This window comes from Podarcis gaigeae (genome assembly GCF_964106915.1).
Source record: "Podarcis gaigeae genome assembly, chromosome: 15".
Classification (NCBI taxonomy): domain Eukaryota; kingdom Metazoa; phylum Chordata; class Lepidosauria; order Squamata; family Lacertidae; genus Podarcis; species Podarcis gaigeae.
This window is the reverse complement of record NC_139692.1, coordinates 11195886-11215158: the sequence shown is the minus strand read 5'-3', so window position 1 is coordinate 11215158 and position 19273 is coordinate 11195886. Positions and strand designations below refer to the sequence as shown.

Genomic DNA, 19273 nt, shown 5'->3' with positions numbered 1-19273 from the left:
ACCGGCAGTAGCAATTCTGCCACCTAACGGACAGTCCAAAAATTGGAGGCGGGCTATGGGTCGCATGGCTAGATTTCCATTCAGTTTGCTTAGATTAACTCTCTTTAGGCTAATAAGCACTTTCAGTAATGATACAACCATCCAGCGAGAAGACAACCTTTTCTCTTAAGTTTTTACTCAGCTCCTAGCCAAAAGATGTTTCTCAAAGGGCAATGGTGGCTAGAAAAGTTTGTTTCATCTGCTTTTGAGGACTATTGACTGCTTCACTGGGAGTTAGACTGAAACCACTGGGCCATTGGAATATAGTGGGTGGGTGGGTGGGTGGGTGGGGGAAAACTAGATGATTTGTAGAGGAACTGATAATGCTTTTAAGCAGCGATGGGGAACCTCAAATATGCCTCCCCCCACAGCCTCTGCATGCCTCTTAAGAAAGATGTTCTAGGGTAGTTGAGGAGCTGTTGCCCAATTGGCTGGCCAGCAACGCATGGGATCCTTTGGAACAATACATTTATTTAATGAGTAAAATGACTGTAAGAATCCTTTATGTCAGGCATAGGCAACTCGGCCCTCCAGATATTTTTGGGACTACAAATCCCATGATCCTTAGTCAACAGGACCAGTGGTCAGGGATGATGGGAGTTGTAGTCCCAAAACATCTGGAGGGCCAAGTTTGCCCATGCCTGCTTTATGTTAACATGGTATTGGACTTCTGGGTGCGGTGCGAAATTCCTTTTGTTGTTACTCCTCCTCCTTGTATTATTTTCTGTGGGCGAGGTGTGTGTTTGTCAGAAAAATGTTCCCTGCCCCTGTTTTAGAGGCTAGCATGCTCTAGGTAAAGGTAAAGGGGACCCTGACCATTGGGTCCAGTTGTGACCGACTCTGGGGTTGCGGCGCTCATCTCACTTTATTGGCCGAGGGAGCCAGCATTTGTCCGCAGACAGCTTCCGGGTCGTGGCCAGCATGACTAAACTGCTTCAGGCGAACCAGAGCAGCACACAGAAACGCTGTTTACCTTCCCGCTGGAGTGGTACCTATTTTTCTACTTGCACTTTGATGTGCTTTCGAACTACTAGGTTGGCAGGAGCAGGGACCGAGCAACGGGAGCTCACCCTGTTGTGGGGATTCGAACCGCCGACCTTCTGATCGGCAAGCCCTAGGCTCTGTGGTTTAACCCACAGCGCTACCCGCGTTCCACTAGCATGCTCTAGGGGCACCCATATTTAACTTGTACATTAGTAAATTAACCCTGTAAAAGGGTGCCAACTTGAAAAGAATGTTGTGGGGGCCCAAGTAAGCCCTGCCTTGCATAACTGATCACATGACGCAGTGTACATACACCATTTGAATGGGAATGCCCATCAACTTTGTGGGGGCCCGGCCCCCTCAAATATTTTGTTCTGGGGGCCAAAGCCCCCACGGCCCCTAGGAGTTGGCTCCTATGCTCTGTAATATTCCAGTGCCACCTTCTCACAATAAAATGGACCTTGTAGTTAACACCCCTTAACTTCCTGCTACATTAGGGAAGTGGAGAACTCGGAAATAAAATTATTGATAATAGTGTGCACTATGTACTGCCCTGAAAGTTTAAAAGGCTTTAAATTTAATTTAAATTTTTACAGTGTGTCTACTCAGAAGTTGGTCTTATTTAATTTAATGGGGCTAACTCCCATGTAAGGTGGGAATAGAATCACAGCCTTATTGTGTATACAGCCTTTGTAGGCTTTAAAAGGGCTCTTATTTCTTGAATCCAGCAATTTATTAAAGCTGGGTCCAACAAGGGGTGCAAGAAAAAGGACCTTGAAGTTGAATGCCCTTGAAAATTACTACTTCGCAGGCAAGTAGAGAGCTGTACAATGAAATCCTCATCATAATCCTAACAATCACCATAATCATAGCAGCACAATCACTATAAGTTGTCCAATAGTTTAAAAGGTAAAAAGGTAAAGGTAAAGGACCCCTGACAGTTAAGTCCAGTCGCAGACGACTCTGGGTTTGCAGCGCTCATCTCGCTTTACTGGCCAAGGGAGCTGGCATTTGTCCACAGACAGTTTTTCCGGGTCATGTGGCCAGCATGACTAAGCAGCTTCTGGTGCAACGGAACACCGAAACCAGAGCAGTGCACGGAAATGCCGTTTACCTTCCCGCCGGAGCGGTACCTATTAATCTACTTGCACTTTTTGGCGTGTTTTCAAACTGCTAGGTTGGCAGGAGCAGGGACCGAGCAACGGGAGCTCACCGCATCGTGGGGATTCGAATCACTGACCTTCTGATTGGCAAGCCCAAGGCTCGTTGATTTAGACCACAGTGCCACCCGCATCCCTCCCAAAAATTAAAAAAGGCCCCTTTTAATATTTACCCTGCAATCCTGCTCATGTCTGTTCCATTCAATTCAATGGAGCTTGCTCCCAGCCAAGTGGGGCTAGGACTGTAGCCTTATTGCATATAATATTACAGTAGTACCTCAGGTTAAGAACTTAATTCGTCCGTTTTTAACCTGAAACTGTTCTTAACCTGAAGCACCACTTTAGCTAAAGGGGCCTCCCGCTGCTGCTGCGCCGTTGGAGCACGATTTCTGTTCTCATCCTGAAGCAAAGTACTTAACCCGAGGTAATATTTCTGGGTTAGCAGAGTCTGTAACCTGAAGCGTATGCAACCTGAAGCGTACTGCCTTTGAAAAGGCTCTTATTTCTTGAATCCGGCAATTTATTAGAACTAGACACAACAGAAAAAGCAGATGTGCAAATGATTCATGCACCTCCTTTTGTCAGTGATGTTGTTGTGGCCAAAGAAATAAGTCATGCGCCTCCCCCAGGGAAGAGAAGATGCAGTAATATGTTGCATATCCCAACTTCCCTTTTTCATTGTTGCACCAGAAGCACACAGGGCAAATGAACGGAACATTATGACTAAAAACTGAATGAAGGGGGTTGGGGAATACAGGGGTGCTTTTTCATATATCAGCTAAACTTTGGGGTCTCTTAAAAAGAAAGAAAAGCTCTGCCCCAGGCGCTGCTAGGGGTTAAACTAACCCCCTTCCAGACCTGGGCACTTGTGTGACACACCTGACATGCTAATATGTTGCGACACACCATTTGGAAAGCTTTGCCCTAGACCAAATGTATAATATTAATAAGCAAGATTCAGAGCACTGCGGGAGAGGGTGTGTGACATTTTTATCTTTGGTTGTTACTACCGTATGCCTGCCACAAATTACTATACTGCAGTGTGGAGTGCTTCTGCCCTTTTCCAGGATACTCCATTTCATATCTGCATCCTGGTGTTTCATTACCCTAGGACCCACGTACCTACAGGACCGCCTCTCCTGGTATGCCTCGTGGAGGACCTTAAGGTCCACAAATGACAACACCTTGGAGGTCCCAAGTCTCCAGGTGGTTAGCTTTGTCTCAACTAGGGCCAGGGCCTTTTCAGTACTGGCCCCGATTTGGTGGAACGCTCTGTCACAAGAGACTAGGGCCCTGCGGGGCTTGACATCTTTCCGCAGGGCCTGCAAGACAGAGCTGTTCCGTCTGGCCTTTGGTTTGGACTCAGTTTGACCCTTATGTTTTCATCCCCTTATGGTTTTGATCTATGGGCTACTATTAAAGTGAGGCTGCATATTAAATTATATTTTAACCTGTATTTTAAATTGGTTTTTTTAATTATTATTTTATTTTTTATTGTAATTTTACTGGTGTTAGCCGCCCTGAGCCTGGCTCTGGCCGGGGAGGGCGGGGCATAAATAAATTATTATTATTATTATTATTATTATTATTATTATTATTATTATTATTATTATTACCCTACCCACCCCACCCTGTCAGTCAATCAGCTATCCATGCTACTGAACATGCTTGGGCCCAGAGTGCTTTAACTGTATATTGTGGGTGTGACCAAAGGGGTCACCAGCTGTGTCTTGCACAAGTGGAACCTGTAACCATTCTGAGAGGGTGCTTAGACACATAGCAGTGCCAACTGAATAAACTATTCAAGAGCCCTGCCCTGCATAATCGATCACATGACGTGGCACATGCACACCATTTGAATGGCAATGCCCATCAGCTTTGTTCCCCAATCAAATATTTTATTGGGGTGCAGGTGGGGCGAAGGGACCTTGGCCTTTAGGAGTTGGCTCCTATGTAGACATAAAAGCTATACCAAAAACGGTAAGAAATGTTATTTTATTATAGCTGCCCGATTTGACAAAGCATCAACATGGCAGCGTAACCATGGATAAAACCTCCAGCCCATATTAAAGGCGTAATTTGGGATGATTTCTCAGGGAAGTGGCTCCCATTACTGCAATGGGATAGCGCAGTGGGTGGAGTGTGAGTCTCTTAATCTCAGGATCGTCTCTTAATTTCAGGATCGTGACACTCCCCCCCCCCCCCCCGTTGAAAGATCCCTTGCATTGCAGGGGGTTGGGCTAGATGATCCGCGTGGTCCCTTCCAACTCTTAAAATTATTTGATTCCTTAACTACACGGAGGACACCAAAAACAAATCTCAAACTTCAGTTAGAAGGGCTTGCTTTGCTTTGTGGCTCAATTATAATTTGCCTCCTGAAAAAGAAAAGAAACAAACCAAACCCGTAAAGACACAGCTTCCGCTTGGCTTGAATTATGTCCAAATATTTATTTTTCTCGTAGGGGAAAATGAAAACAAAAACACACATACACTACAACCATGGAGAAAAGGCATTTTGGGAAACTGAAAGAAACACCCACCCTGGATCAAGCTCAAAATGAAATACAGTGGAACCTCAGGTTAAGTACTTACTTCGTTCCTGAGGTCCGTTCTTAACCTGAAACTGTTCTTAAGCTAAAGCACCACTTTAGCTAATGGGGCCTCCCACTGCCACTGCGCCGCCACCACACGATTTCTGTTCTCATCCTGAAGCAGAGTTCTTAACCCGAGGTACTATTTCTGGGTGAGCGGAGTCTGTAACCTGAAGCGTATGTAACCTGAAGCGCATATAACCCAAGGTACCACTTTACTTACAACACTCCGATACAATGAGGTTGAGGGTAATATTTTCATAGGTGGTGGACCTGTAAAAGGGTAATAATTCATAATGAATTGGAAAAAAAAGGTTTAAAACACTTTTCCAAAAACAAAACAAAACCCAGAGTCCTTTTCGTTGGGGCTAATTCCCTTTTTTAATAAAAAAAATTACATTTTGTTTGCATACATCTATATACATTTCCCATCCTTAATTCAGGCTAAGCCTAAGAATAAGTAAATACATAAGATTGGATTGGAAAATGCATTAAGATAAATTCAACAGCGCAAATAAGTTTTGATGGATGCGATAATGGAATACTGAATGGTTTAGTTTATGTAAAATATGCAGGGATTTATGTTATGCAGACTGAACCATGGAAAGAGAAGAAGGGAAGTTGATATCTTAAGGATGATTTTTTTTTTTCCAGAGAGTGGGATGTATACAGAGTTTATGTAAAATAACATTGTCAGAAGATCAACCCGTTGGCAGGTTTTTATTGAGCTTCAGTGTGCAAATAGGGTAATTGTATAAAACAAAATTTATAGTAAGTCAAATAAGTCAAATAATATGAAGAAAGTAAAGTTTAAGCGCATATTTAAGGAATTTGCAAGGGGAAGAGCAGAGGTCTGAACACATTTAACACATTTAATCGCAAATGGATGTACAAAGCAAGCATTAGGCAAAGAATGAATAACCGTTTATTTTTTATTTCACATTTTGCCTACAATATCTATTATATAACACTTCTGTTATAAAGTTTTCAGTCAATAAAGCACTCAAAAGCAAAAGAAGAATATATTTTAAGGATGTTTAAATAGGTGTTCTAAATGGTAGAGCAGAAAATTCAATAAATTTTAATATATTAAGATTTTTAAAAATTAAAAAACCCCTCAAATTGGAATAACGTAGGTCTCCTCACCCGGGAGCTCCAGGCGGCGCGCTGAAGCCGGCAACGAGGCGGCGCCGACCCGCCCGCCTCCTGGGCCGTCCCCGCCCCACTGAGGCGGCGGCGACGGCGGCAGGTCTCCCTTTTCCGAGCGCCAGGCCAGGCGGAGCCGGAAGCCGGCCGAGGCTGAGCCAGCAGCGGCTGAGGAGAGCGAAGGGAGGCGGCGGCGGCTCCTCTTTCCTCATGGCGCTGAACCTGAGCCGGAACGGGCCGGCGCTGCAGGAGGCCTACGGGCAGGTGGTGGCGTCGGCCAGCCCCACGGACTGGTGAGTCGCCCCTTCCCTTCGCCGGGGACCCTCGCCGGCTGCACCCCGCCCGGCGCTGGGCTGGCGGCAGGGCTGGCTCGCTCCTTGGCGCCGGGCCTGCGAGGCGGCGTGGGGCTGAGAAGAAGGGGGATGGCGGGCCTGGGGGGGGGGAGGCGGGAGGATGGCGCGCACGGGAAACGGGGTGGCTGTTGTGGTCTTCGGGGGGTGTCTGGGGCAGAGGGAGGCAAGTGTGGGGCACAGGTGGGCTGCCCAGGTTGCGGTCCCGGGGGCGCTGCACCCACACAGGGGGCCGGGCACCCACACTTTTCTGCGCCACGGCCCCATGCACGTGGGGCTGCCAAGGTTGCGGCTCCCGGGGGCGCTGCACCCACACAAGGGGCCGGGCACCCACACTTTTCGGCGCCGGGGCCATGCACGTGGGGCTGACTAGGTTTGGGGCTCTGGGGGGCCGAGCACCCACACATTCCGGCGCTGCACGGCACCCGACGCCCCCTGGCACCCACGATCGCCGTTCCAAGCTGTGGCATCCATGGCACCCACGGCGTGGGGCCGGGCGACGCGAGCCTCGGGCTGTGGGTGCGGGGAGGAGTTGGGTGCAACTCTGCACGCCAGGAAGGGCGTGGTGGGAGAAGGAGAGAGGAAGGTAAGATCGTGCAAGATCGTGGTGGTTTTTCGTTTTGGGTTTTTTTGGGTGTGTGTGCAATTATGCATAAAGAAGGCTGATCGCCGAAGAATTGATGCTTTTGAATTATGGTGTTGGAGGAGACTCTTGAGAGTCCCATGGACTGCAAGAAGATCAAACCTCTCCATTCTGAAGGAAATCAGCCCTGAGTGCTCACTGGAAGGACAGATCCTGAAGCTGAGGCTCCAATACTTTGGCCACCTCATGAGAAGAGAAGACTCCCTGGAAAAGACCCTGATGTTGGGAAAGATGGAGGGCACAAGGAGAAGGGGACGACGGAGGACAAGATGGTTGAACAGTGTTCTCGAAGCTACAAACATGAGTCTGACCAAACTGTGGGAGGCAGTGGAAGACAGGAGTGCCTGGCGTGCTCTGGTCCAGGGGGTCACGAAGAGTCGGACACGACTAAACAACAAGCAGTTATGCACAGAAGGGAGCTGACATATCTGTTACTTATTTTGTGAAAATTATACACCACTCAATTGGGGGGGGGGACACACACAACAACAACACCCCTCAAAGAGAAGATGGAACAATACTCTAGTGTGGCATGGCATTGTGGGTGCTGCAGGGAGGTTGCAGCATAGCTGTCAACTTTTCCCTTTTCTTGTGAGGAATCCTATTCAGACTAAGGGAATTTCCCTTTAAATAAAAAGGGAAACGTTGACAGCTATGGGTTGCAGGGTGCGGGGTGGGGCAAGAGAGACACATGGGCTGGTGCCTTTGGAGTGGGGTGGGGCAGTGGGGAAGGGTTTAGCCTTCACAGGGATTGGTTTGTGGATGGTTGTCCTTCCTAGAATGGGTGAGGAGCTGGCCAGGGTTTGACCTGTGTGAAAACTCCAGAGATGCTAAAGGTAAAGGACCCCTGGACAGTTATGTCTGGTTAAAGGCGACTATAGGGTTGTGATGCTCATCTCACTATCAGGCTGAGGGAGCCAACGTTTGTCCACAGACAGCTTTCCAGGTCATGTGGCCAACATGAGTAAACCGCTTCTGGCGCAACAGAACACCGTGAATGAAACCAGAGTGCATGGAAACGCCGTTCACCTTCCTTCTGCAGCAGTACCTATTTATCAGTTTGCACTGGTGTGCTTTTGAACTGCTAGGTTGGCAGGAGCTGGGACAGAGCAACGGGAGCATCACGGGGATTCAAATTGCCAACCTTCTGGTCGGCAAGCCCAAGAGATGCTGTAGCATGTGGTGATAGGCTAGAAGATGGGGCAGATGTTGCCTGAGATTTGCACAGAAATAGGGGAGAGAGAGAGTGAGGAGCATGTGGCTCGCATATCCGGAGGGTGCCTTGCCTTGCATCTACAAAGTCCATAGCTGTCTGCACCTGTTTCTCCTCCTTAATTATCCCTGCCTTTTTATCAGTCCTTTCCAGTTACGCAGGCAGCACAAGTCCATTTGCCTTACTCTACTCTTTGGAGTATTTAGAGGATTAGGCCTAGAGGGAGATGGTGAGCAAATGCCAAAGCAGTGGTGAGAGTGACAAAGGAGAGGGACATTCAAGTACAGTATAGGTGCCCACTGATGCCCCACCCCTCAAAATCTGCAGTTGACCCTATTCTTAGGGTGCATTATGCAATTGCTGATCTTCTAACAAAGTAACTTGCTCCTCGGGTCAGCCTTTATACCTGAGGGCTGGAAAGTGGCCAGTGAAACTCGAGTTAACAACTACAAACCGGGGGACCCTGGAAATTACAGGCAGTTAGCTTAACATCTGTCCTGGGGAAACTGGCAAAAAGTATTGCTCAAGATAAAATAAGCAAGCATATAGAAGAACAAGCTTTACTGAAGCAGAACCAGCATGGCTTTGGTAAGAGCAAGTCCTGTCTCTTTGACTTACTAGAGTTATTTGTGAATGTTACCAAGCATATAGAAAGAGTTGATAGCTTTGAGAATAGTGTATTTGGACTTTCCAACAGCTTTCGACAACGTACTTCCCCAAAGGCTACTGTGTAAGCTTAGAAGTCGTGGAATAAGAAGAGAGGTCTGTTTGTGGATCAAGAATTGGTTAAGTAGCCAGAACCAGAGAGTAGGAATAAATGGACACTTCTCTGAATGGAGAGATGTAGAAAGTGGGGTGAGCAGTGAGGCGGCCAAGTTTGTTGATGATACTAATTTGTTCAGGGCTGTTAAAGCAAAAAGAGATTGTGAAGATCTTCAAAAGGGTTTCTCCAAGCTGAGCAGTGTCCAAAATCGGCCACTTGTGACCAAGTGAAGATGTGACCAAGTTAAAAATACGACTTTTGAGCCATCTGGCCCCCAAATGGCAACTAGACAACTGTTTTGGCAACTGTACCCCTGGTTTAAGGAGGTATTTGAGGCCTAGCTTATGTATCTGAGTTTCTAACACTGAGTTAGTGAACGGAAAAAGAAAATCTTAATTTCACATATATGTTTATGGGATCTCAGCTGGTGATGACTGACCAGGAATGAGACCTTGGGGATATTGTGGAGAGCTCTGTGAAAATGTTGCCCTAATGAAAAAAGGCAAATTCTATGCTAGGGATCACTAGGAAAGGAATTGGAAATAAAACTGCTGATACAGTGCAAATCTATGGTATGACAGCATTTGGAATACAATACAGTACTGTGTTCTGTTCTGATCGCCTCACCTCAGAGTGGATAGTTGGCAAAAGGTTCAGAAAAGGGCAACCCAAATCTTCAAGGGGGTGGAGCAACTCCCTATGAGGAAAGGTTGCAGCATCTGGGACATTTTAGATTAGAGAAAAGGCTAGCAAGAACTGACATGATGGAAGTCTTTAAAATTATGCATGGCACTGAGGAAGTGGAAAGAGAAAAGTGTTTCTCTAATAGCATTAGAACTCACGGACATGCAATGAAGCTGAATGTTGGAAGATTCAGGACAGCTATTTTTTTTAAAGTACCGTATTTTTCGCTCTATAACACACACCCGACCATAATACGCACGTAGTTTTTAGAGGAGGAAAATCCGTAGGCATGCCACCCGTAGGCATTTCCTCCATAGCACGCACAGACATTTCCCCTTACTTTCTAGGAGGAAAAAAGTGAGTGTTATGGTGCAAAAAATACGGTACTTTTTGATGCAGTGCATAGTTAAGCTACAGGAGGCAGTGATGACCTTCAACTTGGATGGCTTTCAAAGATGGTTGGGTAAATTCATGGAGGGTAAGGCTATCTGTGCCTACTAGCCATGAAGGCTAGCAGCATCTGTGGCCAGAGGCACTAATGCCTGTTGCTGGAAACCACAGAGAGGCAGAGTAATCTTGTGCTCAGGTCCTGTTTGCTGGTTTTCTAGCAGGATCTGATTGGCCACTGGGAGAGCAGGATGCTGGACTGGATGGACCATTTGTGTGAAACTAAGCGCTGTGGGTTAAACCACAGAGCCTAGGACTTGCCGATCAGAAGGTCAGTGGTTCGAATCCCCGCAACTGGGTGAGCTCCCATTGCTCGGTGCTTGCTCCTGTCAACCTAGCAGTTCGAAAGCACATAAAGTGCAAGTAGATAAATAGGTACCGCTCCGGCGGGAAGGTAAATGGCGTTTCCATGCGCTGCTCTGGTTCGCCAGAAGCGGCTTGGTCATGCTGGCCACATGACCCGGAAGCTGTACACCAGCTCCCTCTGCCAATAAAGCAAGATGAGCACCGCAACCCCAAAGTCGGTCACAACTGGACCTAATGGTCAGGGGTCCATTTACCTTTACCTAAGCTACCTTACCTATGAAGCAGGTGAAGACTTGGGTTGAGGCTGTGCCACAATGCGATGTGGCTGGACAAAAGGCAATTCTATTTTACTTGTGGTTGCAGAACAGTATGAGGTATGGAAGCAAGCCCCTTGAGGCTGTTCCAAGTCAGCAATGCAGAGGATTTCTGCTGTTCAAGATTAGAATTCCATCTTTTTCTAGCCCTGCTTGAGGCTTCTGTCATGCGCAGTTGGGTTTCTAAAGGGACTTGCTCTGTGTTTTAATATAAATTGCAGCACAGTTGCAGTTGAATTATGGCTGAGAATTGATAACGTCATGTGCATATAAGCATAGTCCGTTGCTGTCTGAGAATTATTTGCAAACAATATAAATCTAAGCAAAAAAACCCCAAAACACATGCAAACAAAAGTATGTTCTCTGCACATTTTTTAATGTTTGTGGTGGAAAGGGACCTGCTGACAAACCAAGTAACTTCTGCGGTAGGTTGTCTGGTGTAATATGTTCAGTAACACAGGATGCAGGACTGGGAAAGGTCAGATCGCTTGAGCCTCATCGGAAGGTAGCTGTTACTTCTCTTCCATTAGTGTATGAGTGCCTTTAAGAGCTGCACAGCAGTGGGCTTCCGGGTTGGCACCTCCGGCAATGGCAGAGCTCCTCCGATCGGGAGGAAATTACTCTGTGAAAAACAGTGTCTGACTGCCACGGCGAAGGCGGACACCCATTGAAATCACAAGCGGGAGAAGCTTGTGAACCTGGGATTCGGCTGGCACCTTTTGCGCCTCCCCTACTCGCGGGGAAATCCTGTTTTGGGGATCCGGAGCGACGTGGGGTGAGTGGCGTGGTGCTTTGAATCAACTGCTTCTTTCACGGAGTGAAGCCGCATTGCTGTTGCTGGAGAGCGCTGACTTTTTCCTGTGGACAATTGGATTTTAAACAACTACCCGTGAGTAGAACAGAAAATTGGATCTTTAAATACCTTAATTTGGCGCCAAAGCGGGAAGGTCATAAACAGGAAGTCCGTCTTCCGCTTTTGTAAATAGACTGAAGCAAAGACGTTACAAGCTAAAGTCTTTGAAAGCTTTTGACAAAGGATTAAATCTCCATCAGTTAAAAATACAAAACCCCCCTTGGAAGCAGGTGAAGAGGGGGAAAATTTTGAACTTAGTAAGACTGCAGGAGTGAGGGGAAAATCAAATTACCACAGCTCTGAACGTGGGAACGGGCTGCCAGATGACGTTTGGGGGAAGTTTATTGACAGAACGGATTTGACAGCTAGCTAAAATAAGAGTAAGAAACTGTTTCCATTGTCCTCTTCTGCATTTAAAATGGAGGAAAAAGTAACTGAAAATCGAAACTTTGTTTATTGCTTGAGTTGTGCTTGAAAGAACTGATACAAGTGGAGACTGTTTCCCTCTAGAGGGAGCTTTTGAAACTGTTATAGGAGTGTAACTGGAACTGGAGGTCTCCAGCTGCAAGATAAGGACTCTGAGAACCAGAGATTGACCTTGGACCATTCAAAATGTTGATAGGAGAAGTTATTGTGATTGCATTATGTAAGATAAACTATTCGCTGGAAGAGCTTCATAAAAAGACGGATGACATGACTTTTAAAATTGATAATTTGGAACAGAAAGTTACTAATTTGAGACAAAAAGCGAGCACCAACAGAAATAATTCAGGACCTGGCACAGGAACCTACTTTGGCAGAACAAATGGTGGAGGAAAAGGAGAAAGTTGTTCTTTTTGAACCTAAAAGAACACAAGCGGGACCCTTAATTTTACAGAAGCAAATTGAGGACTATAAATTGAGGCCTTTTATGATTGAATCTAGAAAAAGCCAGATTTTGAGGATTGGATTCCGGTTTAGACTGAAGAAGGAAAGTTGGAAAGATCTCTCTATCCAGGGATTAATTGACTTTTGGGACATGGACTTGGATTTGGAGGAGATTGAAGTTTTTGGGGCCTTTGGATTTGGAGGAATCTTGAAATACGTCTGAACTGTCCAGAAGGAATAAAAGTATTGTTAGGATGGAGTTTTCTCGAGATTTGCTCTCTAGCATTAAAGAATATGAAGAAGATCTGCAGAAGGGACCTGGAAAAGAGTTAAGAGCCTCGGACATAAGATCTCCAGGTTGATGGACTATATGGAATTGACGGAAAGGACTGGCAGAATCCGAAACCAGGGAGAGGAGTTGATGGAAGAAGATTGGAAAATTTAAAGTTTATATATAGAAACATCACAAAATTAATGAGTGATAGAAAAATGGTGGATTGATATTTTATGGATTTAGCAGAAATGTTATAAGGAGCTAAGCAGATAAAAGTATTTTAGTTTTAATGTTAAAATAAGGTTAAAAAAAATGTTATGTATAATATGATAGAGAATAGAGAAGGATGGAAAGGATTTGCTGAAATAACCAGTAGAAGTGGAATACAAAAAGGGAGGTGAGAGGAGGTCGAGGAAACAAGGGAATGAAAGAAAAAGTATCGAAAAGGGGGGATGTATTTTTTTTAATTGTTTTTGTTTCGTTTTATTTAGGGTTAGGGTTAGGGAGTGGGTTTGGTTTAGTTTAGTTTAATGTGTTTAGTTTAATGGATTTAGGTTGTGTATTGTATTGTTTATATATTGTATTGCATTGTCTTTTTTCCCTTTTGTTATTTCTCTTCTGTCTTCTTTCCTTTTAAAAGCAATAAATATTATTTTTTTTAAAAAAAAGAGCTGCACAGCAGCAAGAAATGAAGTGTGCGGCACTTTACCCTTTGAACCTTTGCCTGCAATGCAGCTATTGAGAGCACACGAATCCTGTCAGAAAATGTGCAAGTCCTACATGGGAGCATCTTGTAGCTATAGAGTGGGATGTTTCCCTGACCATGTCGTCCATGTGTTGGGGTGCAAGAGTAAGCCTGCAAGTGAAAATTGGTAACAGGTTATACAGTGGTGCCCCGCAAGACGAATGCCTCGCAAGAGAGAAAACCCGCTAGATGAAAGGGTTTTCCATTTTGGAGGTGCTTCGTAAAACGAATTTCCTATGGGCTTGCTTCGCAAGACGAAAATGTCTTGCGAGTTCCTGCGGGTTTTTTCCCTCCCCCCCTTTTTCTAAGCCGCTGAGCCACTAAACCGCTAATAGCGCTAATCCGTTAAGCTGTCAATGGGCTTGCTTCGCAAGACGAAAAAACCGCTAGACGAAGAGACTCGCGGAACGGATTCTTTTCGTCTTGCGAGGCACCACTGTACATTGGCCTTTAGATGTCCAAAGCTGCTGTGGCAGGCAGTTCAGAACCTCCCCCACCCCAGTAACTACACGGGATGGGTGGCATGAAAGTTTTGTTGGGAATTACACATGGCGAGGAGATGCAGTAATAATACTGGACATGAAATTATTTATCATCATCTTCATCATGTATTTAATTTGCACTCCCATCTTTCTACCAAATGGTGCTCAAGGTAACAGTGGCTGTGGCAGTACTGGAGAAGTGGGTGTTTGTCAGGAGGAGGTAATAAATTATGAGGCAGAGAGGTGATGGGAGTAGTGGAAATGATGCGAGGAGTTGCAGATCCACAACTGGAATAGGTCTGAAACCAGGGATCAACTTGAGACGTGGTGATAATGAGTATGTGATTGAATGCAGTGCTTTTCCAGAACCTTAAAGACAAAATAAATTTATTTATTTTCATGAGCTTTCATGGAGTGGAATCCTCTTCATCAGTTGCATGAAATGTTATCCTGAGTTAAGCAGATCCTTTTAATCTCATCCTTTGCCTTGTTGTTTTCAGGGCTCTGTTTACCTATGAGGGTAACAGCAATGACCTGAGAGTGGCTGGGACAGGAGGTGAGTGCATTTTGAGAAGTGTACTTTTTACTATATAAGTGGCCTGGGGATTTTATTTTTGTGTTTGTCTGTGTTCCCGTGTTTATAGAGAAGATTGCATTTATTTCTAGAGGAGTGTCTGCTTGACAAGCTGCCTTCTGTTACTCAAATGCAACTTGCCCTGTGGCCCAGTTAGCCTTATCTCTCTTGACATTGTTCTAAAAGCATCTCCCTTTTCTGCATGCACCACGAAAAGACCAGTTTCTTGAGTGTTTTGCCTGTTTTTGCTCATTCAGAAACAAGCAGGATTCTGAGAAGCGTTCAGTAAAATGAAGCGTGGGAGGCAAAGTGAGCGACACCTTCACTCTGTCAAGGGAAAGGAAGCAAGACATTATATCTCGAGCGTGTTTTCAATACAATGTGGAAGTGAAGCGGTGAGGTTAATAGTTTACATGGCCATTTTGAAAATAAATTAAACCTTTTGTGTGTGCATCAGTGTCTGAAACAGAAACTCCAGAGGAAGAAAGTTAACTACTAGGCAGAATGCCTGACTTAAGATTAAATGCAGTATGTGAGGAATTCTGTACAAAATGGCAATTTCAAACAACTTAACTCCTTGGCAAGCTCACTCATTTTTCAGCAATGCCTGCAAAGAAACCTTAAAGTAAAAGTGAGGCAGGCTAGGATATATTTTTGCATCTCACCGTGATGAGATCTATTGTCAAAATGGTGTAGATGTCAAAAGGCAAAACATTTCTGTTACTGGTGAAATTTTCACTTTTCTTCCCAATACCTATGCCCCGGGGCATGAATTACATACAGTAGTGGAGGTTAATGAAGCTTATATGCTTTGCCATGATTTATGAATTGGCAATCCATGGTTTGTGATCAGCTAGCAAATCCAGTTGGTTCAGACTTGGTTTGCAAGTTGTGGCATACTTACGAGCATTCAGGCCCCCCCCCCCCATAATGTATTATTGTAGTTCATTTCATTTATTGTAAATATTATAGTCATGGGAGAGTTAATGCTATATACAACTGGTTAAAGTTAAAAGCTAGCTGCCTTTCAATTGGTTAAAATACAAGTTTAGAAGAGAGTAAGGCTGCAAACCTATCTGTACTTAGTAAGCCCCATTGTATTTAGTGGGAGTTACTTCTGAGTAGACAGGGAAACCAAAAGCAAACACATTTCTAAATCACAATTTGCGCGGTGTTTTCAAGCCATGATGTGGATTGTAAACTATGGTTAGGGTTAAGCCATGTTTTGGTTAATCTGAACCAAGTCAGAATAATGCTTTCAAGTCAATAACTCTTGATGGTTCCAATAAAAAAATAAAATAATGGTTCCAATAAAAAAAAAAGACTGAGACCAGTCTTTCTTGCGCTTTTAATAGGTATGTGGGAAATAGAATTATGGAAGGTGCAATTTCTTCATTAGTGACTGTTTTATTTATCATAAAGCTTCAAGGACAGAAGCAATTTTCCTTCTGTAGCTATGAAGGGCATAGGCCACAGTTCCTGGAAATCTTAATAGGAAGGCAGTAGAAAAGGAGAAGCTCCATGTTGAAGACAGCTCATCTAAAACCTCTTCTCCTTCAGCTGTAGAAAAAGGGAAGCAGCTTTTTTTTTGGGGGGGGGGGGATTTGATGGGTGAGAAAGAATTAAAGTTCAGATGCGGTCTGGGCCTGAGAAGTTAGCTTCTTCAAATTTGACCTGTATTTTGAGATGACTGGTTCCTACAGAAGAGAATTAAAATATGTGACTGTCAGAAGAAAACAGCTTTAAGAGGAACCTGTTACTGTAAAATTAAAAAGTTTCTCAAATAAAAGGTAGCATATCTGATGATGAGGTCTTAAGGAGTAGCACTTCGTGGAAAAGTGAACTTTGCCTTTGAAATTGTTGCAGCAGCAAAATTGCAGGGGCAAATTGTGAGTGGATAGACTTGGATTCTGAAGTGTGGGGTATGTCAACAGAACATGTTTTTGCTTTGTTCAGTGTAGTTGCTGTTCAGGGCACAGAATATGTGTTTCTGCCATATTTAAAAATGTCTGCCTTCACCCTGTGCTTCCCCAAGGGTTCAACTCCTGAGATCACTTAAACTGGCATTAAGTCCTATTGAATATGGTGAGACTTGCTTCTGTCGAGCTCTGCCCAAAGTCCTTAAAAATGCACACACTCCAGGTTCTGAGAAAAAGTGAATGCACAAATAATAGAAACCATCCAAATAGGTAGAAGGTGTGCATTCTTGCTGTAAACTTTTTGTTAGTGGTGAGAACTGACAGGCTTAGTGCTGAACAGGGTGGTGTTGGTAGTAAAAGAGTTAAGATCCTGCACCTCCTGAAGCATGTCCTTAACTATGTTCTGGATATGTAGTGTTTTGCCCAACCTCCAAAGTATCTAAAACTGTTAGATTCTGCTTCTGAACTGAGTTCCTCAAGCATTCTCTGCAGGAATTCTGGGAAAACAGCAGGATCCTAAATGTCTTCATGCTTTCAGCTAATGTGCTTCCTGAATATTTTATGGCGGAGTAATATTTCTAGACTGATGTTCCGTCCTTCCTCGGTGGTTCGATTTACCAACAATGTTCCTTTGGTTAGCTTGGAATTTGTACAGTATTTGCTCTTCCGACAGCAGCTTTCATATTGGCTTATTATTCTGGTAGAAATCCATAGGAGATAATGACTCTGTTATCTTTTGTTTTAATTGTATGCTGAAAAGAGCTAAAGAAACAACATAATTTACGATTCCTAATACCATTGTTCTAACAAATTTATGTGACAGTCTGGTCTGGCAGGGAGTCCATTGTGACCCATAAGGCAGTTTTTTGCTCAGCCATGCCTGCTTGTCAATATGGTGTCATCACCTACACCCCCTGTCAATCATCTGTGGTCATTTGCATTGTTTCTGTGTTGCTGCAGCAATGTCCAGTGTTGATTGCCCTTTCTGCTGCAAAAGAATGAGCCTTACATTCTCAGCCGTGTGAGGTAGATTAGGCTGAGAGAGACTGGTTTATTTTTGGTATCTTCCAGTGAGGTTTGTAATTGAACAGGGATTTGGAGCAGAGTTTCCCATGTCCAAATCCCAGCATTTTGTCTGCTACATTACCTCTGCGTGTTGTAGAAGGCCAATTGTGTTAGTAGGTTTATATAAACAAAGGCTAGGCTCCAAATAACCATGGAACTAGTTCTGTGTATCCAGTGGGCTTTAGACTTGGGCTTTCTTGAATAGAAGACGCTCTAAATGCTGCATATCAAGCATTTTGAAACTGAATGGAGTGTCGAAAGCTTCAGTGAGGGCAGTTTTGTGAGCTGCATGGGGACCAGCTTTTCACAGCAAAAAAAGAAGCCACGCATTTCACTGCACTAATGCAAGTACTGTTATGAGCAATCTTAATGCGTGACGTTGTATTTCAGCCTCTACCTTTATAAACACTTTGAGTTAATGGATGTTACCTCTTGTGCAGTCTGGTTTAATCTTTGTCCTGTCCTTGCATACCGGATTTTGTTGACAAAGTTAATTGGTTGCTTTGACTTCTACCTGTTATTCTTCTTGTCAAACAATACTATACAGATGGTGGCCTGGAGGAGATGGTGGAAGAGCTCAATAGTGGGAAAGTGATGTATGCTTTCTGCAGAGTGAAAGATCCGAACTCCGGCTTGCCTAAATATGTGCTCATCAATTGGGTATGTAGAATATGGTTCTGTTTGGCTATGGAAGTTAGGGGATGTATCCTTCGTTATGAAAAAGATGAAGCCCTTTCACAGTAAAGCACCAGTGTTGGAAAATCCAACACCTAGATCCCAGCTGTATCACACATACCAATGCAGCTGTTCAAGTGCAACCCTAATTCAGGGTCTTTCCTCTTTTCCCTCATGCAGAGAGATCAGTACCAATCCTAGTTTGTGACAGTTGTTTGCAGATTGTCCAAACAGACTCTCTTTTTTGTGTCTGCCTGCAAATGAATGTTTGGTCCTCCTTTGCAGGCAAGTGTGCTTGCTTGTGTGAAACATTGTTCTATGGCTTGCCACAAATAGGGAACTGGAAATGGCTAATCTCTGTGTGCAAGGGGAAGAGAGAGCCCCCAGCATTTGTCTCGATGATGAAAAGGCCACCAACACTAGGGCTGCAATCCTGTGCAAAGTTATCTGTGATGTTGGTCCTATTTTAACTTAACTTTCTTAACAAAGATGTATAAAATCAAATGTTTTAATCACAGTCATTATATATATAGTCTATATAGTCTATATAGACTATATATATATAGTCATTATATATATAGAGAGAGAATGCTTAAAATATAAGCATTCATTTTATATTGCCAAGTGGGGCCTTGCAAAGCTGCTGCAAATTCTCTGCACAAATGTTAAGGAAACTTCAGTGAAAGAGCAAACAGCTGACTAGAAGGAAAACAAGATAGCAGAAAGTGGGGCAAAAGTTGTAGGAAGTATGATCAGCCTGATGGAAACCGCCAGCCACTACCACTAAGACTTCTCTGGAAAAAACACATTAATATGAAATGTGTAGATGATGTCATAAACTAGGTTTTTTTTTCAGTTTACTTATTTTGATAATTGGTGTGTTTAGGTTAACATTTAGATTGGCAGAAATTATTAACTAAAACTGTTTCATTAACGTTTTAATCTGAGAATTTAGTGATATTTAGAATTCAGGCTTTGCAAACTTTCCACCTTTTTTGCCTCCTAGTTCAGACTGCTGTGCATCCTTTTCACCCCATTCTTCCTGGTCTACAGTCAAGGAGCTGGATCTTGTAATGATAAATGGCTCTCTTAGAATAGTTAACATAAACATATTGTAGAGAAGTGCCATTGGAGTCCAGTCCCTTCAGTAATTCTATTTTGGTCAAACTTCAATGTCTA

General features: G+C 44.1%; 1 protein-coding gene across 4 annotated transcripts in view; it reads left to right on the top strand.

The window, feature by feature from the left end:
• Positions 1-5936: 5936 nt before the first annotated feature.
• Positions 5937-19273, top strand: part of DBNL (drebrin like) — a 38279-nt gene continuing 24942 nt past the window's right edge. For 2 of the 4 annotated variants that reach the window (XM_083713648.1, XM_083713645.1), the window contains exons 1-3: positions 5988-6213; positions 14362-14417; positions 17967-18079. In XM_083713648.1, coding sequence (XP_083569774.1) covers positions 6131-6213; positions 14362-14417; positions 17967-18079 — 252 coding nt within the window. In that variant the 5' untranslated portion in view covers positions 5988-6130. Of the gene's footprint in view, positions 6214-14361; positions 14418-17966; positions 18080-19273 lie in introns of all 4 variants that reach the window. The other 2 variants (XM_083713646.1, XM_083713647.1) reach the window with 2 other exon arrangements.